Raw genomic sequence first — 26,535 nt, 5'->3', positions numbered from 1 at the left:
GGCCCGAATTTTAGAGTTGAGCGGATGGGCTGCCTCCCAATGCGACGGAGCAGGCACCAGAAAGTCTATCTACTACCGCCAACCATTACCATCGCCAGCCCAGTTAGGGCAGTCAGGACCGTCATCAGTCAGGGCAGTCAGCCCAAGGTCGGTTGGCCGTTACTCTACCAGTGCGGTGGTGGTCTGTAAATTAAGAAAGTTGCCAGGCGTTGGCTCAGCCATCCGCCAAGTGGACCGGAGCAAATCAGACAGCACAACTCGCTCCTCATTGGCCTTGGATCGGGCAATTTCACCTGAGATTGGGTGGTGGCAGTGCTTTGAGCCATTCTGACTGTGGTGCTGTGCTGTCCTATCAGATCCCATCCTACGAAGCCGGCTCGCTTGTGCATCTCGCTTTCGCAAGCGAGAACAGAGGACAGGTTGCCAGCCCGTAGGAGCCGTCGTGTTCGAACCGAACCATACCATTGTCAACGGCAAACAAACTACAGAATTTCAGACAGACGAATTCCAGAGCAGCCGGAGCCCGTGAGATTGTAAGCCAAACCAGCGCTCGCACTCGCTCGGCTTCCGCACCAAGCTTACCAGTGCCAGTGGCCAGTGTATCCTCCTTCCAGCCTTCTCGTAAATGCGAGCGGGTTTCACTAGCGGTAACTAAAGTGGTGCTGCATTAATGCGCTGCACGCACAGCAACTAACTAGCACTTGCCAAGTTAGCCAGTGAGATATGCCCGCAGGATTTTATGTATTTTGGCTCTCTAGCTGTGTCTCTTTCCATGCAAACCATGCGACGGCCATGCTTGGAATGTCCGAATATGACATCTGGGACCCAGCAAGTGCAACTGCAATCGGGTGGAACACGATATTAGCCTATCCAGTTCGTATCCTACGTCTGAATGGCCAACAGCCCAGGCCTAGAATCGGCGGTGATATCCCACTTTATCGCCCAAACAACGACTGATGGAACGCAGCACACAATGTTCAAAGGCGGCGGGCGGGCGGTTGTTGTCCTGGCCTGTCCCGTCCTGAGGTTGGGGAGGTTTGTTTACGACGTGAAACACCTTGAGCCCTTTCCCTAGTTGGGGGTAACAGCCAGCGCCAATGGGCTTACTGCTGCCTGCAACCTGCATCGAGTATACGTCGGCTCGTCGTCCTCGCCATCGTCATCCGCATCACACCGCCGAGCGCGGCGTTGGACGATTCGCGACTGTTATCGCTCGATTCTGTGTACGGCTTCATAATGCAGCCCTAATAGGCAAGAGCCAAGCTGGCCCGGCGTCGTCATCGTGAAGGCCGCAGGGGTGGAATGCGCTGGAGAGGAGGGGGGGGATAAGCAATAAGCAGCTGGCCGGGCACATACTCCGAGGCATGGGAATATTCAACACATAATACCTGCGTGATAATTGTACATGCACAGCTCGCATTATTTGTGCCGTGGAGCAAGCAGTGCAAGCAGTGAAAGTACCGCCGCCAGGAATTGTGCCATCATCCCGACTTCTGCTGGAGTCGAGGGTGCAGGACTGTGCAAGTGGACTGTGGTGTCGTTGCGGGCTGGCTACCCGCGCAGGCGCCCCTTATTGGCTGGGCGAGGAGGCATCTGTGTTGAAGAGCTTACGCGTCCTTTTTCTCGGGCCAAGCTGCCAGACCCCTGTCGAGCTGCCGAACGGGGGCCAAGTTGTGCCAAGCCCCTGTGCTGCCCACCCTGCCCACCTTCAACGGCAAGTACCCTTTTTCCCCAGGCAGTCCCAGGCAGTCCCAGGCATCCATAACCCCCAAATCCCCGTTCTGGTCGCCTGTTTGTGCCCGGTTTCTGTCGCTCTTTTTCCCAAGCACGAAACACCTCTCCGACACCTGCAACTTCCAACAACCATCAACAACCACACCACCACCACCACCACCATTCCCATTCCCTACGTTCGTTCCATCTATACCGATTGCAACCACAACCTCTCAGTACTTCGTCTTCAACCCTCTATCGTTAAACCGTTTCATCTGTTAGTCGGGCCCGGAGCCTTTTCGCTCAACAACCACGATCCATCCCACACAAAAACACGACAACAATGTCGGCGTCAAGCCAGTCCACATCGACGAGTCCGTCGAGCTCCCAGCCCAGTGCTGTCGTAGACCCCTTGGATCTTCTCGATTTCACCGATTATGATGGTCTTCCCGATGGAAACGCCTACAACTCGCCGTCTCTGACCCCCGAAACCTCTACCAAGCAGCAGTTCACCAGCCGCCAGTCGCCAATCTCAGCAACCGCCTCAACAATGTCCGCCAACCAGACAATGTCGGGCCCCAGCCATCAGTACGACCAGTACAAGCAGCAGACCCCCTTTGTCCCGGGTGCTTTGGCAACCACTCTGGCCGTCAACCAGAGCAGCGCGCATGTTGGATACGATTTGGAGTATATGTCTACGCAGATGAACAACACCGAGGATATCTTCGACTTCAACTCGGCCCCGTCCCAGGCCTCGCTTAGCAGCCCCGAGATGGATATGGACTTCGAGCCTTCCGGCGACGCGTCGTTCTTCTTCAACGAGTCGACCGTCAACCCCAATGCCATCGCTGGCCACGATGCCCAGTCTCTGGCTTCGCCCCCGACCGTCACTAGCAACGTCGGCAGGATGTACCCTGGTATGCACCAACAGGCTGCTGCTATGGCCAAGGCTCGTGCCCAGCAGCAGCGTCAACAGCAAATCATCCAGCAGCAGCAGCGACAGCAACATAATGTAAAGCAGCAGCAGCAGCAGCGACCTAAGAGTGCTCAGCCCGCCGATCCCCTTGTCGAGCAGAAGATTACTCAGCTATTGAACTCGATGAGAGCTCAATCCTCCGGCGCCGACGGCCAGGGCAACTCGCCTCATCTTAATGTCCCCAAGTTGAAGAAGGACGAGGAGGACATGGATGAAGACGAAAGACTCCTGAACAGCGAGGAGGGCAAGAAGCTCAGCAGCAAGGAGAGGCGTCAACTCCGCAACAAGGTCTCTGCTCGCGCTTTCCGATCGAGGAGAAAGGGTAAGTTGGATATCATTTCCGTCTCAATTCAATTTCATAGTGCTAATTGCTGTATAGAATACATCTCCCAGCTTGAGGCTGAAATCGCCGGCAAAGTTACCGAGAACGGTGAGCTTCGCTCTCAGAACCGTGCCCTGTTGGAAGAGAACAGACGCCTGTCAGACCTCACCCGCATGCTGTTGTCGTCTAACGCCTTCTCCGGCTTCTTGGACCACCTCAGCTCCAACCCTAACGCCTCTGCGCCCCAGCAGCCTCAGCGGATTGAGCAACGTGTCGAGGAGACTCGCCAAGTCCCCAAGGATGTCAACCCCTACTCCGCTGCGCAGCAGCAGCAGCAGGTCAGCATGGTCATGGTCCCTGAACAGACCATGGACTTCTCCATGCTGAACCTGAACTCCGGCGATGCCTTCAACTACCAGCCCCAGGTCTTCACTGTGATGGAGACACCCGAGCTTCCCGAGTTCGACGTCGCCATCTTGGCCGGAAAGGCTTCCGATGCCGAGTTCGAATCCGAGAAGAGCAAGGTCGAGGTGTCCGCTATTGAGGCACCCGCCCTGCTTGAGTCTACCAAGCCGGAGCTCTCTGAGGTCCCGGCCACTCAGGTCACCAGCACGGAGAATGTCACTGCCGATCTCGATGGAGACATTTTCAATGATGACGCTGCCCCGGCTGTTTCGGAACCCAAAGATGACTCGCGCGGACACGGCCTGTTCGGTGGTATCCAAACTGAAAAGGCCTTCACTCGCTTCGAACTCGTAGACGCTGCAGAGGAGGCCGACGCCATTTCAGCCAGGGCACTGAAGCGGGTACAGCGCATGGGTGCTAGCATGGAAGCCACGATGGAACGGTTAGAACGCCTCACTGTTGGATTGTAATCGGTTTTCTATTCACCTCTTTTTTTAATATTACTTGACGAACGGGGAAAGGCGTTTTCATTATTTGGTCCTGTGGAAAGCGGAGGGACTACATGCCACATGTTTTCATCCATGGATATGGGTGATTCTCACTTGGGACTGTGACATGAATCGGCGTTCATAGCGTTCTCTGGAGATTGGATATAGCTTTGCATATCAATGATTGTCTTTGAGGGTTGGGAGGAATACTGGATTGCAGCTTACACGACTGCACATTAGACTAGCCGGCCACACGCCACACGGCCTGAAAATGAAACCACATTATGTAGTAAAAGCTGGACAGTTTGCAATCCACCAAGTGATTCTTTTTAATCCTTTTCAGTCCGTCGACAAAAGCAGCACATATACTCTTTGCCATATAGCATAGTATGTGCTGCCCTGTTGTGATGTCCATTCTATCTATGTATGTATGGCATGCCTCACCTCGAAGTCTCTGGTTGGTGTATCGCCTCTCGGGTCCGTCCAAGAGGCCGCTGGTCATGCCGGCGATATGCAAGGGGATGACTTGACTGCCGCAGCGTGCGGGCAGGCTAAGGTTGCTATTATAGGCGTCGCCCACTAAGCAAACAATACAAAGCCAATCGACAGGAGACGAATAAGCGCCGCGTGGTAAGGTTAACACACTTATATGATGTGTACTTTATATATAGTTTCAGCTCTTGCAGGCACATGGGATGAGAAACCGCTGCAGCTTCCGGCATGCTTAGCACGAGTAGCTATTTGTCTGTATGCAGGATACGGGGTAACGAGGCCGGCATGCATCAACCTATTTGTAGACCTGCAGGCCCCGAAACCAGCCACTTCTGGTCTGGTGCTGGCATGATGGTTTGCCTAGAGCTGAATCATGTACAGACGACCTGTGTTCGGTAATAACAACCGAGATATGACATCCGTCCTGTTCGAATTCATCGATAGATATTTATCGTAGATTCGGGACGTAAAAACGTACACCGGATCTCAGTGTATGCTGGTCATGGTTGTTTCTGGAAAGGATGCGACATCACCACTTTCAACAATGCTATCGACGACGACGACGGTAGTGGAAACAGAACATGTTTGTTTTCGCTCTCTTAAGAACCCGAAAGCCTATACACACCGTTGCGGCTTTACAGTTCAAACTGAACTGATTCACGCTGTGCCGTTGCCGTGCCGGCCGTCCACGACAAACAAGCACAGCAGACATCTTACATAAAACGATGGATTGGCCATACGATGAAGAGTCCTGGCCTTTGCCTGCCTCTTCCAAGACTACACTCAGGGAGTCTTGGCCTCTGCCTTTCTCTTCGACGACTACACTCAGGGAGTCTTGGCTTTTGCCCATCTCCCCCAAGACTACACTCAGAGAGCCATCTGCTACTAGCAGGTGGAGCAGAGTCACTATGGCAAAGCCCGGCAGCGATGCGTCCAGCCCAATCTCGTCCGAGACTACCTACGTTATTAGCACCGGCCCAGAGGCCGGCCGCAAGTATGGCCCGTACCAGCACCACCACGGCAGGCTTCACAGCAAGCTCCATGGCAGGCACCACGGCCGAGAGCGTGGCCGGGGCCCCAACCAGCGACACTTGAACCAGCACCATCACTCGGTGGGCTTTTGGGACCGGAGCATGAGCAAAGTCCGGGCCCACGTTATCGAGATGTGGCTCAAGACAGGTGAGTTATTAGTCGCGCCGCCGAGCGTGCCCCCTGAAGACTGAGAAGGAAATACTCCCCTCCTAAGCTGCTTTCATTTTCGGACACGGCATCAGTGGTACTAACGCGTGCGCGCCCACACACCAGTACTGATTCTTGTCGTTTTCGTCCTGAGCGTCATGTCTCTGTACTGGGCCGTCCTCTTCAAAGCAGAATCGAACATGAAGAATTTGAAAGTGGCCATCGTCGACTTCGACGGCCAGACGGCACCGTACAACGACATCGACCCCTTTGTGGGGCCAGTGTTGACAGCGATGGCCCAAGAGCTGGCCGACACTCGGGCGCGGCCGTCGCTGGGCTACGAGGTCATCCCGGCTTGCGAGTACGACTACGACCCGATGCAGGTCCGCCGCGCCGTCTACGACTTCCACTTCTGGGCCGCCATCGTCGTCCACGCCAACGCCTCGTCGCTGCTCCAGTCGTCGCTCGCCAGCAGCAACGCGTCCTACGACCCCACGGGCGCCGTCCAGACCATCTTCATCTCGGCCCGCGACCAGAACACCATCTTCGAGTACGTCCTGCCCCAGTTCGACCAGCTGGAGAAGCAGTTCATGGCCCAGTTCGGCCCCGCGTGGGCCCAGAGGATCGCGGACAATACTTCCATCTCCGCGGCCATGATGTCGGCGGCTCCGGCGGCTGTCAATCCTGCCATCTCCTTCCTCCAGATCGACCTGCGGCCCTTTCAGCCTTCAGCGGCTACTCCGGGCGTGTCCATCGGTCTGATCTATCTCATCATCATCGCCTTCTTCTCTTTTGCCTTCTTCCTTCCTATACACACGGTAAGTTGCTTCATCGCAGAGCCCACAAAACCTAATATCAGTGGTGACAATCAACTGACACACGAACTGCCTAGAAATACATCACGCCGCAGGGCCACCCCCATTGCATTTCTGGCAGTTCATAATCTGGCGGCTTTTTGCGTCCATCACGTCGTACATCTTCGTCTCGCTGGCCTACTCGCTCGTATCCCTCGCATTCCAGATCCCGTTCTCGAACCCGCCGGCCTCGCCCGTGGACGTGGCCTTCAACGCGTCGGCGTACGGGCGGGGCTCCTTCGTGGTGTACTGGATGCTCAATTTCGTCGGGATGATCGCGCTGGGCATCACGTGCGAGAACGTGGCCATGATCCTGGGCCAGCCGTGGACGGCGCTCTGGCTCATCTTCTGGGTCATCACCAACGTCTCGACGGCGTTCTACAGCATCGACCTCGCGCCGCGGTTCTTCCGCTGGGGCTACGCCTGGCCACTGCACAACATCGTCGAGGCGTCGCGGCAGATCCTGTTCGACCTGCACCCGCGCATCGGCCTCAACTTCGGCGTCCTCTTCACCTGGGTCGCCGTCAACTTCACCCTGTTCCCGCTCTGCTGTTATTTCATGCGCTGGAAGATGGAGCACGAGAAGCGCAGCGCCGAGCGCAACAGGGACCGCTACGTCGTCGAGACCTTTGACGGCACCAAGGAGTACTCCAAGAAGGAGGGGGACAACCCGCCGATAAGGAGACGGGGCTTCATGAGAGGTATGTAAAGAAATTGATCAGGTTGTGCTAGTTCATGGTGGAAGGTGTGAATGAAGTTGACATGTACGAGGGCTGGAAATGATTTATGTAAGGTCACCTTTGACTATACCCCCCAATATCAGCGAAAATAATAGCGTTGGCATCTTTTCCTTACTATAACTTACAGCAATATAACACCCAGTACCAGAACGTTTCAGTACATACGACCATATCCTGCTGAATACTAGGGATCCCGTCCGCTCTCCCATATATAAGCAGCAGAGAGCCGAATTAGTACTAGGGTCGGTGACGACCTGGGAATCCTCGGTGTTGTATGTTCTGTCATTTTGCGGTTTCTTTTTGGGAGACTTCGACCACGCTGCTGGATCAGGCCGACTTTCCTTTCTCCTTTTTCGCAATCCCTAATTCGGGAGAAACATGCCTTCTCATTTCCAGCATTGATAGAAGCTTGCAAAAGTGAAATTCAATGGTCGTACTCCAAGCTATGCTACTGATAGAGAGGGAGCTCTACCGGGGTTCCTCTTCCGCCCTCTGAGACGGCCATTGCCCTGTATCTTTTGCTCACTGTCATCCTCTATGGCGTTATGCGGTTTTGCCACATTGCCCCTGGTTCCTCATCAGCAGCACATCTGACAGCGAAGTGATGCGCTTGGTAACACCCCCAGCCATCCTATCCTCACTGTACACAACGGAGCATGTCTCTGTCCACGTTTGATGCGACAAGCAAAATAATCATTCTTGGATGCAACATTTATTCCAGTCTTGAAAATGATGACCACGCCGCATTCGTCTGTAGCTTGTGGCTGTATTGATCTAACATTATCCCTTGTGGTGGCGCCCTTGCTGTTGCTTGGTCGACGCCCGAAAATTCCATGTCGGATAGCAATGTGAATAACACGGGAAACCATGTAAAGCAGGCCAGTATTTGGCCAAATCCAACTTCTGTCTCGTCTCGGACGTGTGGCCCTTCCCATCCTTGATGGCCATGGTCCGAATGCAGAATAGCATGGTGACTTCCACCAGGGCCAGTAGGATGCAGACCTGGTCAGAGTACGAAGCCATCGCCTGTGAGCTATCTTCAGCCAACTTGGAATTATTCTCAGGTATTCACTTAGGGGCGGAGCAGAAGGGAACTTGACTTCTTCTTCTTGTTAGCCGCTTGGAGGATGAAGCTAAGGCCCCCGCAGTCCTTCGAGGCGTCGAAGTGGTCATCTGAGATCCAATTGGCCCAATTGTAGCTGTGTCGGCCGGCGGAAGGATTGGCTTTGGGTTCTTGGCTGGAGAAAAGAGGGAAAAGGAGTAGGGCGAGGCAGAACCTCCAGGTAGGCTTGACTGAGATCTGTCCGTTTCCTGCTTTTCAAATACCCTCTCAACCCCTCTTAAACAGCGCCAACGAGGGTGTTTGGACAAGGCCCATCTTCAAGACAAGCGCCAAGCACTTGTCGCATTTTAGGGATGCGAATGTAAACGGTCAAGAGATGGTCTCGCCCCCATCAGGTCCCTTTTGTTTCCCCTGATGATTGCATGATGGGGTCGGTTGCCGACACCCAATTGCTTGATATCAAATTTCGGGTAATTTCACATGGCAAGTTCAGCTTTACGCCAGCCAGCTTTATGTGAACCGGTCAGAAAAGAGATAGCGGACCGTCCCGACCACCTGAAAAACACGGCGCAAGTGCGAGACTCCCACCGCCTCGGGTGTTGTTGAGAATCACCGAGAATCATACGAATATCACGCAGGAAGTCTGACGCTTCCCCAAAGCAGGGGAACTAGCGCCAGCCTGGCTACTAAAACAGAATTTTGCCGGGTGGTTGTACAACAGGCAGTGTTGAAAATTGTGCCCTGCAGGCTGTGAATGTCGGATTTGTGATACTATTTGGGGGCGGACAAATCTTTACTCTATCTTTTATGATTTTTCAGCCGCCATAGTTTCAAGTCACCAATGCAATTGGCAAAACACAAATTCACGGGTACAAGTCTGGGTTTTTTGGGGAAGTCCATTCCATGGACATATATTTATTTACATGCGCAGCTACATCAATATAGACAAAGTAGTCATTAAATCATAACTCGTGCTTGCTTTTCCCTCACGTAAAGGAATCCTACAAGGAGGCATCACACCAAAGCTCCAGCACGGTTGTTTTCTGCCCATAAAGCTCTGCCCCATGGGCCGCCGTCGTCGTCGTTGTCGTAACGAGACGAGGCGTTTAGCAAGTGAAGGGCTTGGGGCCCGGGTTCTCGTAGCTGGTGGGGACGGGGTAGTAGAGGTTGAACTTGATGCCGGGGTCGGTAGGGCTGTAGGCACCGGGGAAGGAGACGCCCTCGGGCTTGCTGGAGCCGCCGCCCTCGACCTTGATCTGGGCGCAGCTGAGGTAGAACTGGGCACCTCCCTCCTGGCTGGCCGAGTGCACGGCGATGTGCTCGACGCGGAGCAGGTACTCGCCGTCCTCGATGCAAGGGGGCACGGTGGTCGAGACCTCGCGCTTGCCGTCCGAGGGCCAGGTGAGGCCGCTCTGGGCGAAGTTGGGCTGGTCCTCGGAGATCTTGAACCAGACGTCGCCGCTGCCGTCGAAGTCGGCGACGGACGAGGGGGCCTTGGCCATGTAGAAGGCCAGGGGACCGGGGTGGCCGATGCTGCCGGGGACGGTGAAGCCGACCTTGTCGCCGGCCTTGACAGTCATGGTCTTGGCGCCCTCGCTGCCGGGCTCCTTCTGGTAGCAGCGGATGGCCTCTGAGTTGACGTCCTCGACGGGGCCGTTGTTCTGGAAGTTGGTCGTCTTGCGGACGTACTCCCAGTCCTTGGTGGTCTCGCCGTTGGCGACCAGGGCAGGGAAGGTGTAGTGAGCCGAGACGGCCGTGGCGAGCAGAGTGAGGGCAGCGAAGGACTTCATGGTGGCGGTGTTGGTTGGTTGTCTGTTGGTTGTTTAAGAAGCGATTGTGGTGTTACTGCGAAGAGTTGGAAAGAGTGACTGAAGCAGTGAATGAATGGCTTGGAGCTTTGGTGGTGTGTGTTGTTTGATACCGATCAGAAGAAAGCAACAAACTGCGAGGCAGCATGCTCCTATTATACCACGACATCTCGAAAGCGATGGCCCCCTGGCGATGTGTGAGGCTCACTGGCTCCATGCCTCGGGATGCATGGATAGCGACCGCTGCCGTGGACCGACACATCCCAGCGTCGATAATTCCACCACTGAGGTTGTCGGGTCGAATGGCATGTAGATTAAACAGGCCGGTGTTGTTGTGTCGCATTCAAGCGCCGAGCCCACATTTGCTGTGGGGGTTACCGGCTCCGTCGTCGATCTTGAAACGTGATGAGTTTGGATGTAATTAACCGGAGGCGCGCTCGCTCCCGCTAGGGATGCAACGACAGGTATTGCCGACGATATGAGCCAGGGACTGGATGATGCACCGACCATTCATGCCCACAGCTTCGGCTCACGTCAAACGTCTGAAGCCCCCAATCCACATGTTCGTCCCTTCGTGATCTCAAGGTTCCTGGATTCCTGGATTCCTGGCGACCTGAGGTGGCAAGCGGCTGCCCACCCCACAACTTGGCATCTGCTACAGGACGGCAGCGACTATTTTGCCCGACTTGCAAGACCCAATTGTCCAATTTGTTCGGTGCTGCAAATGGATGCAGGGTGCGAGAGTGCGGCAAGGACCACAGCAACCCCAGAGGCGGCTCTCGAAAGCCTCGAGAGGGTTGCATTGAAATGCCACCGTCAGCCCGAGCAGAGGCAAAGATCGGCAGTCAAGATGGGGAGGGGCCACTACCGAAGGCTTGGCGATCAGAGCCGCTCGACGGGGTTCTGGGTCTGACGACTTGCTTTTCCCCTTTCTGCATCACTCCTCCTAATTGAAGCGCGTGTTAGGACGGTTGACGGTGAAATTCCGCCTGTCAGACACGCTGACCTGAGGGTTGCTTGTGCCTGACAGCAGGCCGTCCGGGCCTTGCAACCTGCAACCTGCCACCTTGAAACATCGTCCTCCGCGGCGCATGTGCGTGCGTGACACAGTCATCATGGCGATATGATGATTCAACATCCCATCGTACGATGGGCGAGAGCAGGCGGGTTGCCGCATGGAACAGACAAAAGAACGGGGGAGGAGCTTGGATCCGCCACGACCCCGGCCACTTGCAAAACGCAGCAATGGCGATGGGGACCTCCACGGAGCCTCAATGTGGGCAGTACCTGTCGAAGGTGATATCGAAAGTGGCTTGATTAATTCCCATCAAGATGAAGACCACGCTTCGGATGAAACCTGAATGCCGATCCAATCGTCTGTTCATCTTAGGAATGACGTACTTCTGCCGAGAGTGCGGTGTGCGGTGTGAGAGAGGATGTCCGAATGCCCCTGGGGTTTTCTCTGGCTCCAATCTGTGAGGCGCGTACTTCCATCGGCGACGCCGTGGTTATCAACGCCGATGCCGACGATGGATGCGACCTTCGACCTATACGCTTATCAATATAGGTCCCACCGGGTTGGAGCATTCGCCAAAGGACAACAATAGAGGACTCTCTAGTTGGCACGACAATATCCGGGAGCCAACAGCTTATCCAGGCGCATTGCCTTAGGTACATGTAAGTAAGAGGTAAGTAAGGCATCGGCTTGTTTCCCCCACCGGTCCAAAGCATTGTACTTCCAACCAGCGCCCTCTCGGGCCGTGTTTAACTCTCCCAATAACCAGTTCCAATCCCAACACCAGCCTCAGCAACGTGCAATAATTTCCAGTGTCGGGCTCTTGGAGTTCGTACCCGTCGCTGACACATTGTTCACCCAGGGCGGCCAACACGGCGCCTCATTGAATGCATAAAGCTTGGTCATCGCCCATCTACCGGTCTGATATCCCGGGAGCGCCTCCCAAGTAAGCCAAGTATATCAAATCTGCCACTGACTTCTAGTTCAAGATGATCGGCAGTATGCAGCCTGACTCGCCCAGTCCCTTTTGCAAGAAACAGCTGCTGCCCCAGGAGCTGGGCCTCTTGGAAGACAGCAAAATCCATCTTACAATGCCAGATCTACAGGGCACGAGGGATGAGGGGGAATAGTTTCCCAAGAGCACAGAAGCACATGGGGAGAATCCAAGATCTTGGAAGCAAAGGCGGGCTGTTCAGATAGGTGAGTGGCGTTCGTTCAGTGACCTTGGCGTCGCTTGGCTCGCCACGATCATCTCGACTCTGTAGCGAAACGACTGGCGACTGGGCGAGAAGTCGCCCTTCAATGCCGGCTGACGGGCGAGACGGGCCATTTCCCCATTCGACCGAAAGTAGAAGTCCATCAGTTTCTATCGTCGCCTGTTTGGGTGAGACAACGAAGCTTGAGCAAGGAGTTTAGCTGTGGAAAAGCAAATCCGGGGTACATACGGTATAAGCCAGAGTGGCACCGCAGATATCAAAAGCAACACTTCTGCAGCCTGATCCTCTTCTTTGGGCGTAGAGGCAGTACTGCAGCTGACAAATTTCCGCCCGCCCTTCAACAAATTGCTCCTTCTTGATCACGATGCGTCAGGCACCCGAGCTGAAAAGGGAGGCTTTTGGGGAAGTCGCGCCAAGCCTGCACATCCATCTAAACCCAGTGGCCTGGTTGTTTTGGGTAATACATCCGCTGTCTTCATCCAAGATCCCGCTAATCCTACTGGCTATCTCGACCCAATGACCTGGCTCCCCCAAAGTCCCAGGCAGGTTTCTCGTTTAGAGTTCGAGTTCTAGGCCATGGCATTTGGGGTGAGCGGATGCTTGGCGCCTATGAGCGTGGGCGAAATCTACGAACATTCAAGCCCTGGAGTCTTGGCATGCAACGACAGCATGGGACCAATGAGGTAGGGCCTTGTCGACTATATCTTCTTCGGGGGCCCAGTCCGACTGCACTGGTGTGTAGCTCGTCTCCCCGCAGACGCTCGTTCCCTATGTGGGGCTTTCCCCCAGATTCCCGGGTAGTGACACGGCTGGATAATGGACTAGCGATGACTGCTGACCACAAAGTCCAAGACGAGATAGACGAGGGCGACATATGGTAGTGCGTCTCCCAGGTATTGCTCGCTGATACAGAGCACTGCAGCGCCTGTCTAACCCGACCGGCCACAAGGGATGACCATGGCCGGAGCGTGCCATGACTGGAGTGCAAATCAACGATATCTAATCAACAAAAAGACCAGGGATGAAAAGCGAACGCGTAAGGGAGAGTCGTACTTCTCTTCTATGCATCGAACTTTTACGGGGACAGTACGAAATCCAGCACGTCCAGGAGGTACACAGCATATCGACCATCGGTATCTCCCCCCTCCGCATGGCAGTATGCATGTCCTTAGTTGACCAAGTTGTGCAATGTGCAACCCCAAAGTGCCAATACCAGGTACGTATCTTGCAATGGCCTTCATCACGGTGCCTAGCCACTTGCTTGGGTCTGACTGGTTCGAGAAGAATCTGGGGTATGAATCGGAGTATTTGTTCGGACGAAGGGCCGCGACGACAGGAGCTAGACAAACATGATGCCCCCTGGTACTGCATATAAAGAGGCTGCAGCCACCATTCGGTCCTTGTCATATCAGAGCAAGACATAAGGAACGACACGGCTGTCGCTGGGCTGTTTTTTCCTTCTCTCTTCCCGTGTTCACTGAGACAACTCAAATAGCTTTTAGGCCGCAAACACCCTCGGCAGTGACAGATATATAATACCAGGTTCCATTCCAGTCGTTTGTTTACTCACAACGCTTCCTTCAAGATGACTGTTCACGATGATGTCGCCTTTTCGGGCGGCTCCAAGACCCCTAGCGAGTCAAAAGGAGAGATCGAAGTCGGTATGATCGAGAACAAAGCAGCAGCAACAGTCGCAGGGAGCGGCAACAGCGCGCCCTTCGACACGGGCGCGACCAAGCGGTTGATCCGCAAGATCGACTGGACCCTGATCCCCTTCCTGGCGCTGCTCTACCTGCTGAGCTTCCTGGACCGCACCAACATCGGCAACGCGCGCCTCGCAGGGCTCGAAAAGTCTCTGGGCATGGACCCCAAGAGCCTCGACTACAACGTCGCCCTCAGCGTCTTCTTTCCCTGGTACGTCGCCGCCGAGATCCCCTCCAACCTCGCCATGAAGCGCTTCCGCCCCTCCGTCTGGATCCCGGCCATCATGGTCGCCTGGGCTGTTTGCTGCACCCTCATGGGCCTCGTCCACAACTATGCTGGCCTCCTCGCTTGCCGCATGGCTTTGGGTATCGCTGAGGGTGGGTTGTTTCCGGGTATCACCTACTAGTAAGAACATAGACAAGACGCGCTCCCTCTATAGTCCCTTTCGTTGTCTCCGTTTCATTCTAACATGTCCGTGTCCCGCAAAGTATCACCTTGTGGTATAGACGTCATGAATGTGGTCTCAGGATGGCTATCTTCTTCTCCGCTGCAACCGCGGCCGGAGCGTTCGGCGGTCTGCTGGCACGCGGTATCGTTGAATTGGACGGCCGAGCGAATCTCGGTGGATGGGCGTGGATTTTCATCATTGAGGGTATCATCACCTTCGTCGTGGGTAAGTTACGCCATCAATAGTCTAGCTATTCTGTTGATTTCCAGGTGCTATGCTAACATGACGTCCTCTAGCGAAGCCATCGCTGCTTTCTTCATCATGAACGACTATCCGGACACTGCCAAGTTCCTGACCGTCACGGAGAAGAAGGAGGTCGTGCGACGCCTCGAGGAGGATCGTTCATCCCTGGCTGATGAGTTCAATTTGAAGTACTTCTGGGACGCGGTCAAGGACTGGAAGATCTGGGTGCACATGTTCATCACCATCGGAATCTATACAGCCTTGTTAGTAACCTACTAATTAGTCTCTGTATAAGTAACCCGAACAACGAACTGACTTCAAAATCTGTTTCATTCAGGTACTCCTTCTCGCTCTTCCTGCCAACCATCATCTCCAACCTGGGCTTCACCAACGACAAGACGGCGCAGCTGATGACGGTTCCGCCCTACATCGCGGCGTGCATCTGCTGCATTGGCGGGGCTACCTGGCCGACCGCCACGGCCAGCGCGGCACCTACATGATCTTCTTCAACTGCGTTGCCATCTTTGGCTTCATCCTGCAGATCGCCTCGTCCAACAACGCGCTCAAGTACGCGGGCACCTTCTTCGCCGCCATGGGCATCTACCCCAACGTGCCGCAGGGCGTCGCCTGGAACGGCAATAACATCGGCGGCTCGACGAAGCGGAGTGTGGGCATCGGTAAGCTTGAAACCTTTAGCAAATGCGGCGCTGTAACACTTGTTTCTAACACGTCCACTTCTTCTTCTTCTTCTTCTTTAGCCATGCACGTCGGCTTCGGAAACCTGGGCGGCGTCATTGCTGGCTTCATCTACCAGGCCAAGGACAAACCCATGTACTACCCGGGCCACGGCACCCTCATTGCGACCGAGATCATGTCGCTGGTCCTCTGCATCTTCATGACCCTCTACCTCCGCCGCGAGAACGCACGCCGCGACCACGAGTACAAGGCGCCGTCCGAGTACACGACTGAGGAGCGGCTGCTGGAGCGCGAGAAAGGCGACAACGCTTCGTACTTCCGGTACACGATTTAATTCGACTGTCCGACAACGAGACAACGCGGTAGGTCAGAGCGTTAAGCAATGGAAGTACATAAACGCATTTTTCGAAAAGGAAAATAAATTCGACGTCTTGGGAGTTGGAGGTAATGATTAGCTAATGATGGCAGCTTAGAAGTATTGGGGATTTAAAGGAGCGATCTAGCTGGCTGCATGGATACATTTACATATATACGGGTAGATGTATGTATACAGTAGAAAAGAATGCTGTCTTGGATATCGACGTTGGCATCTCCAGGGGCTTTCCAAGAAGCAAACTCCAAGTGACCACATAAATACATATATACATGTTTGAGAGCCGTCAAGAGGCCATCCTCTTCTTGAGCCCAATCTCCAGCCCCAGGGGCTTCCGCAGGAACCCCTCCCGCGTCTCCATGACGTCCTGCCGCAGCACGACGTCGTACCGCCGCGCCCACGTCGCGCAGATCATCTTCATTTCCATCTCGGCGACGTTGCGCCCCACACAGGCGCGGGGTCCATAACTAAAGGGGATGAAGGCGTTGCGCTGGCGCGGCGTGATGGGGTCCTCGCCCAACCAGCGCTCCGGCCGGAACTCGTCGGCGTCGGGACCCCAGATCTCCTTGGAGTGGTGGACCGTGTAGGTCGGGACGCTGAGCACCGTCCCGGGCGGGAAGTGGTGGCCGCAGATGTCGACGCCGGGGGAGTTGGGCGGGAGCTCGCGCGGCAGGCCGATGCCCGAGGTCGAGTGGTAGCGCAGCGTCTCGTTGATGCAGGCCTCGAGATAGGGCAGGTTCTTGACCGCGTCGAACGAGGGGGGCGCTGGTGCCGTCGGGGATGGCCGCGTCCAGCTCCGCCTGCAGCTTGGACAGCACGCCCGGGGTCCGGGCCACGTAGTAGAGCAGGGCGCAGGACGAGTTGCTGGTGGTGTCGCTGCCGGCGATGAGCTGCGTCAGCGCCTCGGCCGTGAGCTCCTCGAAGCACAGGGGCTCGCCCTTCTCGTCCCGGGCCTCCTGCAGCCGGCCCAGCACGTCCTTGCGGTGCACCTCGGGCGGGTTCTCCAGCCGGTTCTTGACCCGCGCAATGGCGATGCCCGCCAGGTTCTCGATGGCGGCCATGCCCTGGGTGAAGAAGGGGTCCGGGAGCCAGCAGGCGTAGGGCTTCAACTCCGGCAGCGTGCCCAAGGTGGCGGATACCTCGCCGCGGCGGTTCAGGATCTGCACAGCGGGTGCGTAGATGGACGGTTTATTCAGGTCTGTACGGACCTCGGCGATGTCGGCTCCCGCCTCCAGCATGCCAAACGGAGCGCCGAAGGCGAGATCGCCGATAGTGTCAAACGCTACATAGCTGTGTGTTACTTCGCATTAGCACCCGTGATATGATTTTGATCAGTCGGACAAGAAGCATCAGCACCAATAAAGGATAACAATAACTTACTTGAACCATTCAAGGCAGTCGACCTGGGCATATCCATCAGACTGCCGCGTCTTTGAGGTGATCTCATCCCACTTCTTGACGAACATCTCCAAGTTCTGGTGGATGTACGGTTCGAATTGCCCAACTGATTTCGGGGCAAAGGTGTGTGATATGATCTTCCTCTTCCGTGAGTGTTCCGCGCGGTCCCGCGTGTTGAAGAGGCCGCGGCGGATGGAGACGAATGCATCGTAAAACGAACTGAAGCAATCGTTAGCCGCCTACCATCAACACACCTGTCACATATATAGTTCTGGAAATATGACTCCGGCGTAGGCTTACGATTTCAGAAACCCGTTTCCATGGCCATATATGATCTGGATGGCTTCATCGTCCGCGATGCTCACGTGGTTGGGCTGGATCCGGACAACGGGACCGAGTTTCTTGTGGATTTCATCGACACACAGGTAGCGCTTGCCCTTCCGGCAGGTGTAGAGCAGCCAGAGGTTGGTCCACGCAGCCGGGAACGGAGCAGGTATGTTCCTCAAGTGGCCGAATGTGGTGAAGTAGGGAACTGCGTAGAACAGCACAAGAGTCAAGGGCAGCAAGGCAAGAGCCCAGGGCGAGAGAAACAGGTGTATCAGCGCCATGCTGCTACGTGAGGAGGAGATGGAAAGGAAACGAGATGCTCGTCTTGCTGGGTGAACGTTAGGATTTAGCCGTTCTTATAGACATGTTGTCCTCTGCTGGCCAATCGTCTTCTGTCCAGATGGGTGCTTGCCTTGTTTCTGTTTCTCTTGCCCAACGTCTATATCATGTCCGTTGACCCACGATCTGTTGTTGCCGGCATGTAGGTACCCCTCACGCAACTCTTCCGCGCCCTGAATTATGCCTTTCCGCGGTGCCATTCATTTCGCGCTTGGCCGGGGTGCGACCGATGACGGGCTTGCCGCTAGTGAGGAAGTATGGGGAAAGCTGGGGTAGGTGGTATCGTTAGTTGTAGCCGACCAAGACGACTTGGAGCAGAGCAGAGAGCCAAAAAGCGTCCCCCACACCCGCTTAACCCCAATGCACACCTGGGCACACCCACACTGGCCACGCAGCCAAGCGATGGCGATCTGTAAGGCATGTGGGCTCGGAATTGCGGCCGGCAAATCAAGGCCGATGGACGCAACACGGCGTTTTAGGACTGCGAGCAGCGAGCTCCGCATCGCAACATTGTCTCGACTCTGGCAGGTACACACACATATATATGCCTATATATCCTATTGATGCAAGTCGGTCGGGGCACTGGCGATCTAAGCGAGATCGCCAAGACGTGTGTTTGTGATACGAAGGCTATGTATGTTTTGCAGAGCCAGCTGAGGGGAGGCTGGGACATGGTGCCACCTATGATATTATTCAATTCATCTATTCTACTGCATGCACTCACTTATCGACGTGCATGTCATCTCAAACCACGTCACATTGTAAAGAGTTCGGTCGGGAAACCCCCGAGTATGAACGAATTAGCTCTATTCTATATTTGCATAGGTCCGTGTTCAAAGTCTATCTAGGTAAAGTGAAAGGCCGACGATCTTGGGGGTATCTGTGCTAAAATCGACATCAACAATGGTGTAGAGAACTCCCTAAGCAAGAACAGACAGGCCCGATACCACCAGCACAAGCGAAAAGACCAACCCACTTCCTGCGGGTAGCAGCGTCGCACCTCCGCTTCCGCCAGTGGGACTCGACGTTGCATCACCACCGGTAGACGTCGAAGGCGAGCCCGTCCCTGAGGGGCCTGGCGTCGCACTGGAGCTGGAGACCGGGGTCTCAGTGTTGTTGCCAAACGACACCAACGACGACCCGGTCGCCTTGTGCTTGATGGGCGCCATGCGAATCTCGTAGTGGTCCAGGTCGTATACCACATACAATGACCGGAGAAACGTGTCGCCAAAGCCGCACTTCCCGGTGTCTGCGCCTTCGCACACCCCTACACCCAGGCGGCAGTAAGGCTTGCCGTTCCTCATTAACGTTTTGCCGGTGCTGGCATCGACGTACGTCACTGCCAGGTCCCCGAAAGGGACTGAGACGTTGACTGGCTTTGTTCCATTCTCACCACCAAAGACGAAGTCCAAGGATCCTGGGTGCTTCTTTCCCAGGTCACAATCAACTTCGTATCTATCGGTCGAGGAGTCGTACTTAGATCCAATAGACTCTACGAGGACTTTGAACGAGTTTTGGGGGATATGAAGGAACGAGGCGCCAAGGTCGAGGTTGGCATAAGCCGGGAATTCGGATGGCGATGTCGCATTAAATGTACCACTCTTGTTGGTGACGCTCAAAGAATCCCACCGGACGACCGGGTCGGTAAACTCCCGCACGATGGGAAGTATGCTGAGCTCTCCCTCGAACTTGGCCTTATCGTACCCTCCAAAGAGGAGGCTGCCGGTCGTCGCATCTAATCACTGTCAGTATCGAAACCTGCGGGGTCGGGGGCCAGACTGCGTACCGACACCATCCATGTACAGACTGTATGAACGTCTCTGGATCTTGCCTTGCAAGACAAGTTCGTCCATGATGGTAGGATACTCCCAGCTCTTGCCGTGCGGGCCCGCGTCGGCACTGTCACCGTGTCAGCATGTCTCGACCTATCCAGGGGATCCGGTATTATATTGGACTTACGGGAAGCCAACGCCGATGATTCCTCGGCTGATTCCTTTAGCTGTCTTGGCCACGGCCATGGTGATATTCTTCAGAACCATGTTGCCAACTTTGAAGTCATCGGCGAAGTATTGGCCTTTGATTTGGGCACCGTCCAGGTAGCTGATCTTGAATCCCGGGTACGACGATATGTTGACGAAACTCTTCGAGTCGGCGGGCTTGACTGCGGAACAAGTCAGTCTTTCCCGTACGTCATGCGTTTGGTTTACAACAACATGAGCCTCTGGCTTACACTCTCCGCCCACGCACGAACTCGAGGCAGCACATGCCTTGGGACCGAAGGCCCACGTCTCAGCGCTGGCCGAGTCGACCTTAAGGACCAAATCCTGCGGCGGATTGCCCATCGAGACGTTGACTGTGAACTGGCCATACTTGATGTAGGCGTTGCCCAACTCCCACGGCACCGTGTCGCGCTGGCTCACACCTGGGCCGGGGTCGTCGTACTGCCGGGCGACGGGGAGGGAAACGAGGCCGGCCACGTCGCTGGCCTGCGCGAAGCCGAGGCAGGCTGCGGTCAGCAGTGGAATCAGTATCATGATGCAGTGATAAGCGATAAGGATAGCAATGATGGAAACTCCCAAGCTGGGATCTGCCGCGAGTGGTGTGATTCATATAGCCACTCAGCTGGATCCACCGAGCTATATAGCCTTAGTCTTCCAATCGCTTAGGCACCCATTCAGCCCATTGATTTGCAGCGGTCTAGTCCACCAACGAGGAAGCGGCGCAGCAGATTGGTCCGTACTTGTAGGTCGACTCAGGATGCTTCCTTCCTCTCTCTCCGTGGGTTCTGTTACTATTAATATGGATGTCGGAAGTGGAAGCCGCCCCTCGTCCCCTCGTCATCAAGCTAACGCTGGTTGCTTGCTGCTTTTCCGGCAGCCAGAGCCTCACATTCATCAAGGTTGGCAGTGCAATGTGATTTCATCTACCGGCGTACCTCGAGCTAACTTGACAAAGCCTCAGGCTTACTACACCAGGAAGTCCATTGCCGCGATCCTTATCGTTTACAGAGTTGTATTCTCTTGTCTTCTCGGCGAACCAAGATGCAACATAGCATGCATGCCATCAGCGACCTGTACTGTTGGCCACAAAGCTCCTGGCTCATCAAATCCCACAATGAAGAGATGGTGGCACGCTACCAGTACACGCTTCTTCAGCTCGATCCACAGTAGGGGCCCTTCATTTGATCTAGTTACTAGATCTGACACCAGTATGCACGCGTCAGAAAACCCGCTATGGGATGACTTGACAATTCCCTTACTGTACTTATTGCTATTCTTTAATACCAACTGGGACTGCACTGCCGGGGAGGTGCTGATATTGAACCCATGATCCTTGGAACAGCAACACTGCCTAATCGTACATGTCTCCAGAATAGAAGTCAGTATACACATCGACTCCGCCGTTGATCTACCATTGCTGTCATTCACTCTAACAGCATAAGGGTGTGTGTCATTGTATGGCCAGATAAGTGTCTAAGGCTCCCTTGGGAGCCCGTCCATTCATCTAAGTTGTATGATTATATGGACAAGGAAATAAACAATACTGTCATACGCAAACGGGGGTTTGGAAGAGTCATTCATATTGAACATCTTGCCATCTCCGGAAGCAACAGGACAACTGCTTGTGGTATCAACGCAATGCACAAAGAAGAATACCAATGAAGTTGGACCTACAATGAACCGTGGAGCCAAAGCGTATTCTGGCAATGCCATGCCCTTCGGGATTCCCGGGTCTTTGTAGCTACTCAGCTCAGATAGACTTGTTTGGGCCCAGAAAGTTCTGTACCTGAGGCTTTACATCAACCAAAACAGCATTTTCTATTCTACGAACAAGGCACTTGAGTACCCACACCAAAAATGCATCCGAACGCAAGACCAATGAAGACATGTTCTGTGTGTCGAAGAAGCTTGAAGGTGGCTTGGTTCGTGGACCGAAACGGGGACAGGTGCGGTGCGTGTCAGGATTGCAGAGAAGCTGTACGCGGGGCTACGAGCAAGGAAGAAGACAGAGAAAGAAATGGGAAAGAATCAGGGAATTCTAGGGGCATTCCGACTCTGGCCTGCACAATTTGGTGCAGCGCTGCTAAGTCATCGCGACAATTAGCATCCTTTTTCTCAATTGATTATATGGATCTAATTGGTTATATCTTATTAAAAACATTTTGCTTTGACATCTTGAGAATAAGTAACCTAAGTACTTCACAATAAAACTATTACCTAAGTAGTTGGAAAGCTCTGGATGGCCAACAAATTTCAAAATGTGACAGACATAAGGAAACCGGGCCTCCGATCCCAGTTAACCCGTGCAAACTTTAAGCGCAAACATACCTACAAACATATCCATGGGGCCATCCAGTATGAGCACAGCACCCAATGAGTTGATGACGGAGGGAACAGCATCATGCCCGCAGGCCAATTGGCATCCACGGCACGATGGCTCCTTTTGAGCGACATCCATTTCAAGGTGCATGACCTGGACCGCATCGTCCAGACGTCGCAGTGGATCGCTTCGCTGCCGCAGCGCTACAACATCCAGCGCGCCATCATATGCGGCGATCTCCTCACCTCGCGCAACACCCAGCCCACCCACGTGCTGTCGGCCTGCTACCGATTCCTGGGCCAGCTTAGCGACCAGATCCCCCACCTCAATGTCATTCTTGGCAATCATGACCTTGCCTATCGGCGCGAGTACACAACGTCCGCCCTGAATGCCCTGGATATGCGCCGCTTGTCCAGGCACATCACGCTTCATTCCGCCGTATCGCACCAAGTATGGGATGGGAGGCGCGTGCTCGTCTTGCCCTTCCGCGAGGACCAGCGCGAGCTTACCGCTGCCGTCGCCGGCCTGCCCACCAAGGACGCTGCAGAGACGGTGGCGTTCGCCCACTTGGCCATACACAAGGCGGTCCTACAGCGCTACGCCGTCGACCAAGTGACGGGCGAGAGGAAACCATGCTCGCCATATAATGGACTTACCGGCCCTGGCGAGTTCCGCACCTTGGCCCGGACGTTTACAGGGCATTTTCACTCCTGCCAGACTATCGTGCAGTCGCCCCAAGACCAGCTTCCGCTCGATGACAAGGCTCGTCTGAAAGGCAGTGTCACCTACCTCGGTGCGCCTCTCCAGATGACTTGGGCCGACCTCTACGACTCCCAGCGCGGTGTTACGTTGCTCGATCCGAAGACGCTCGACCAGGAGCTCATCTTCAATCCTCACGCGGTCGGGTTCGTCACTGCTAACCTGCACGATGTACTTCAGGACCGTGTCGAATCCGCCACCGTTTCAGATAGGCACGTGATGCTGCTGGGCGAACGCACACAGGTCCAGCACGTCGTGGCTCGTGACAAACTACTGCTGCTGGGAGCCCGCGGCGTGCGGAACTGGAATCCCATGCGAGCCTCGCAGCAATCAGGGGACGCAATGCTTCCTCATGGATTAGGAGCTACTGCATCTCCTGGAGATGCACAAGTTGGAACACCACCCCCTAGAGAAAACCCGATACCCCTTGATACTGACAGCGAAGACTTCAAACCCCTAGATTTCGCTCAACTCCTTGAAGCGTACTCTGCCAACCTTGAACTCCCCCGATTATTAGAGAACCGTCGCGCGGAGTTAGTTCATGTTGGTCGCTGTCTTGTCGGGAAAACATCCGGTCCTGAGAATAGCGGTAAATTGAGCTATACCGATATACTAGACGCCTCCAAGTCTGCTGGGGAGCCCAACGTCTCAGTACACCAACGTGAGCCTGAAATGTCACGCATATTCGTCGCGAAGTTACACTCTCTTTCTCTCACTAGTTTCCTTGGCGTCCGAGAAACACTGGCGATCAACTTCCACGAGCTGCCACTGTCTCTTACTTTCATCACGGGAGCCAATGGTTCTGGCAAGAGCACGCTCTTTGAAGCCATCGTCTGGTGCCAGTTTGGGCGCTGTGTACGGGCCGGCTTGACAGTCAACGACGTCGTGAACGACACGTCCGGTCGCGGATGCGAAGTCACTCTGAAGTTCGAAAACGGGGTCAGCATCACGAGATACCGAAAGCATCGGGAACACGGCAACCGGGTAGTGGTGTCTTTGCATGGCGTACCCCAACCCCAGTATGAGAAGGGAGATGCCCGCTCTACACAGGAGGCCATCGAGGACCTCCTGGGCACGGACTATGACACGTATGTCCGGACCGTCATCCTTGGGCCGGAGAGTGCAGTGGGCTTTCTGAGCTCAACAGCACTTCAGCGACGCGACTTGATAGAATCCATGCTGGGCCTTGGTCGTCTGGAAGCCCAGAGGGATTTGACCAGGCAAATGATTCGCGAAATCGACTCTGAGCAGACAGAGCTGCAAACCAAACAGAAGGGGTTGAGACAGGTAATGGACCACATCGACGGCACCATCAGAACTTTGAAGGAAGAGCATAATGGAGCCTTACTTCAGATCGCCAAAATCACTCGAACCATCGACCAGGCAAAAAAGACCCGACTTGAAACGGAGCCACGAAAGGAACAGGAACGAAGGCTGCTTTCTAAGAAAGATGAAGATCCGGAAGAGAGCTCTTACATTGCAGGAAGACTATACGATCTCGAAGAGCGCATCAAGTCTGTACGCCATTATTTACACACCATGAAGACGACGATTCGAGAAACCGACATTATTACCTCGTTCCGCCGGAAAAGACTTATCAATGAAGAAGCCCGACAACAGGCAAAGCGTCGACTCTCCGAGGCTATAGCTGCCCTTGACAGTCATAAAACCCTCAAGCCTGAGGCTGGCTGGTGGAGCAAACTAATCTGTCAGTGTCGCACTACCTTGGGCCTTGTTCGGAAAAAATTGCAACTCCCCTTGGCGGGGGATCTGACGAGCTCTTACCGAAGCCGTTATCTCATAGCATGGTCTCGATGTGTCTCGCATGTCGTCCAGTGCCTGTTAAAACCGGTGATCCTATTGGAAGCTGGGCTTGAGATGCTACAAAGCGGTGCGATGAATAATAACAAAGCAACGCACTGGCATAAAACGTATCGAGACTTACAGGCCAAAGTCTCTGACGCAGCACGTTGTTACGACATGGCATACATCAGGTGGAGAAAGGCGGCCAACACTGTAGCAAAGACCTTCGGTATACCCAAGCGGCGTGTTCATTTGGCAGGTCGGATCACGGTGGACGACGTCCGGGCTTACCGCGAGCGATATGCTTATTCTACCAACTACCTCAACGACCTAATGACCAATAAGTCGGAATGGGTTGAGAAACAAGCCGAACACCAGCGCCAGCGAAACAAGGAGATTCAAAGGAAAAGGGAGCAAGAAGCCTCTCAAGCAACGTCCGATATGATGTACTGGGCGATGCTTCAGAAGCTGCAGCAAAGCCAGGAGAGCAAGCGGGAGGTGGCCGCCGTTTACAGCCAGCGGCTCGCGGCCGAGCTGGCTTCGCGCGATGATCTGGCGGCTCAGTATGCGGCACTGGGCGCAGCGGCCGAGAAGCGGGCCCAGGCGCGCGAGCTCTTTGCGTTCTGGGACGCGGCCTTCTCCAAGCGGCGGACAGAAACGGCCGCCACCACGTCTTCGGGGGCGACGACGACAACAAGCTTCCGCGCGTACGTGCTCGAGCAGAGCCTCGGCGAGGTCAACACCTTGGCGACGGAGATCCTAGCAAGCCTCTACCAGGACACTCGGCACGCGCGCGACACGGCGGCGGGCATGCTGAAACACATATTCGCCACCACTCTCGATGGCGAGGACGAGGAGAGCACGCGGGGCTCCCCTCCTCCGCGTATTCCTCTTCTGACAACGACGACGATGGCACAGAGGAGGGGAGAAGAAAAGCAATAAGAAGAAGACGAAGAGTAGCATCCCCTCCTCGCGCCTGCTGGACAGCACCTCGCTCGGCGTCACCTCGGCCCTCGCGTACGCCAAGCGCAGCGGCGGCGAGCGCAAGCGCATCGATCTCGCCCTCTTCTTCGCCCTCGTCCTCGTGGGCCAGGGCCGCGGCGCCCACCGCGCCCGTTATCTGCTCGTCGACGAGGTGTTCGACAGCCTCGACCCCGCGGGCCAGGCCGCCGTCGCCCGCTGGTGCCGCTACCTGCTCGCCCGCGTCGACTTCGTCGCCGTCGTCACGCACAGCGAGATCCTGCCCAAGCTCGCCGCCGCCGCCGAGGGGGACGACAACACGCCGGGGTTCGTCGTCTGGCGCGCCCGCATGGGGAAGCGAGGGACGGTGCTGGATATGGATCAGTAGCAAATGTCCACGTGGGCAAAGCGTGACACATCTTTTCGAGCTATTTATACAGCAGCGTACAACATAATAAACCGCAGCTTACCGGGTGTTAATATCTACGCGCTTCCATCGACGAGGCATCACTCATGTCGCCCTTTATAGCCGGCATCCTTTGGGTGGGAGAGCAGATCTTTGGAGCGACGCCGAATCAATAAGGGCGCCATCCATCTATGCAGGTCCAGAGCTGGATGTACAAGAGCCTTGTGGACTTTCGAATGGCGCGGGAGAACAGCGAATGCCACCCAGGCGTGCTGCCAATCGTCGAACGAGGGATCAGTCCATCATCCGGTTCCATCTATCCGGGCCAACAATGAGGAATGAAGCCTAGAAGGAAGTCTAGAAGGACCAAATAGTCACCGATAATGGATGATGATTGCTGAGAAAGGCAGGTCCTGTGATGGATGATATGATGACACGGGTTTCAGGGGGAGGGCTTGGACTGTATAGGGAGGCCTGGTTGATATAA

The 26,535-nt window shown here is 55.0% G+C and overlaps 7 protein-coding genes across 7 annotated transcripts; 4 read left to right on the top strand and 3 right to left on the bottom strand.

The window, feature by feature from the left end:
• Positions 1-2,056: 2,056 nt before the first annotated feature.
• On the top strand, positions 2,057-3,886 carry PG986_009535 (uncharacterized protein; the record flags this gene model as incomplete). The annotated part of the gene is made up of 2 exons (XM_066845757.1): positions 2,057-3,011; positions 3,069-3,886. 2 exons carry the CDS (start codon positions 2,057-2,059, stop codon positions 3,884-3,886), a joined length of 1,773 nt encoding a protein of 590 aa, XP_066698155.1.
• Positions 3,887-5,304: 1,418 nt separating this feature from the next.
• Positions 5,305-7,138, top strand: PG986_009534 (MNNG and nitrosoguanidine resistance protein; the record flags this gene model as incomplete). The annotated part of the gene is made up of 3 exons (XM_066845756.1): positions 5,305-5,575; positions 5,702-6,393; positions 6,512-7,138. 3 exons carry the CDS (start codon positions 5,305-5,307, stop codon positions 7,136-7,138), a joined length of 1,590 nt encoding a protein of 529 aa, XP_066698154.1.
• A 2,200-nt stretch (positions 7,139-9,338) lies between these two features.
• PG986_009533 (uncharacterized protein) lies at positions 9,339-10,022 on the bottom strand (the record flags this gene model as incomplete). The annotated part of the gene is made up of 1 exon (XM_066845755.1): positions 9,339-10,022. One exon carries the CDS (start codon positions 10,020-10,022, stop codon positions 9,339-9,341), a length of 684 nt encoding a protein of 227 aa, XP_066698153.1.
• Positions 10,023-13,857: 3,835 nt separating this feature from the next.
• PG986_009532 (uncharacterized protein) lies at positions 13,858-15,697 on the top strand (the record flags this gene model as incomplete). The annotated part of the gene is made up of 4 exons (XM_066845754.1): positions 13,858-14,381; positions 14,465-14,653; positions 14,721-14,934; positions 15,005-15,697. The coding sequence occupies 4 exons, from the start codon at positions 13,858-13,860 to the stop codon at positions 15,695-15,697; spliced, it is 1,620 nt and encodes a 539-aa protein (XP_066698152.1).
• Positions 15,698-16,022: 325 nt separating this feature from the next.
• On the bottom strand, positions 16,023-17,742 carry PG986_009531 (benzoate 4-monooxygenase; the record flags this gene model as incomplete). The annotated part of the gene is given in 4 exon segments (XM_066845753.1): positions 16,023-16,475; positions 16,492-17,026; positions 17,117-17,353; positions 17,435-17,742. The coding sequence occupies 4 exon segments, from the start codon at positions 17,740-17,742 to the stop codon at positions 16,023-16,025; spliced, it is 1,533 nt and encodes a 510-aa protein (XP_066698151.1).
• Positions 17,743-18,720: 978 nt separating this feature from the next.
• On the bottom strand, positions 18,721-20,334 carry PG986_009530 (Acid protease; the record flags this gene model as incomplete). Its single annotated transcript, XM_066845752.1, has 4 exons — positions 18,721-19,535; positions 19,587-19,699; positions 19,760-19,961; positions 20,031-20,334. 4 exons carry the CDS (start codon positions 20,332-20,334, stop codon positions 18,721-18,723), a joined length of 1,434 nt encoding a protein of 477 aa, XP_066698150.1.
• A 1,867-nt stretch (positions 20,335-22,201) lies between these two features.
• Positions 22,202-26,030, top strand: PG986_009529 (uncharacterized protein; the record flags this gene model as incomplete). Its single annotated transcript, XM_066845751.1, has 3 exons — positions 22,202-24,587; positions 24,834-25,565; positions 25,603-26,030. The coding sequence occupies 3 exons, from the start codon at positions 22,202-22,204 to the stop codon at positions 26,028-26,030; spliced, it is 3,546 nt and encodes a 1,181-aa protein (XP_066698149.1).
• Positions 26,031-26,535: the final 505 nt, after the last annotated feature.

The sequence above is a fragment of the Apiospora aurea genome (assembly GCF_038362705.1).
Source record: "Apiospora aurea strain CBS 24483 chromosome Unknown utg000006l_segment0_segment0, whole genome shotgun sequence".
Classification (NCBI taxonomy): domain Eukaryota; kingdom Fungi; phylum Ascomycota; class Sordariomycetes; order Amphisphaeriales; family Apiosporaceae; genus Apiospora; species Apiospora aurea.
The sequence above is the reverse complement of the archived record's forward strand: the minus strand, read 5'-3'. Positions and strand labels throughout refer to the sequence as shown.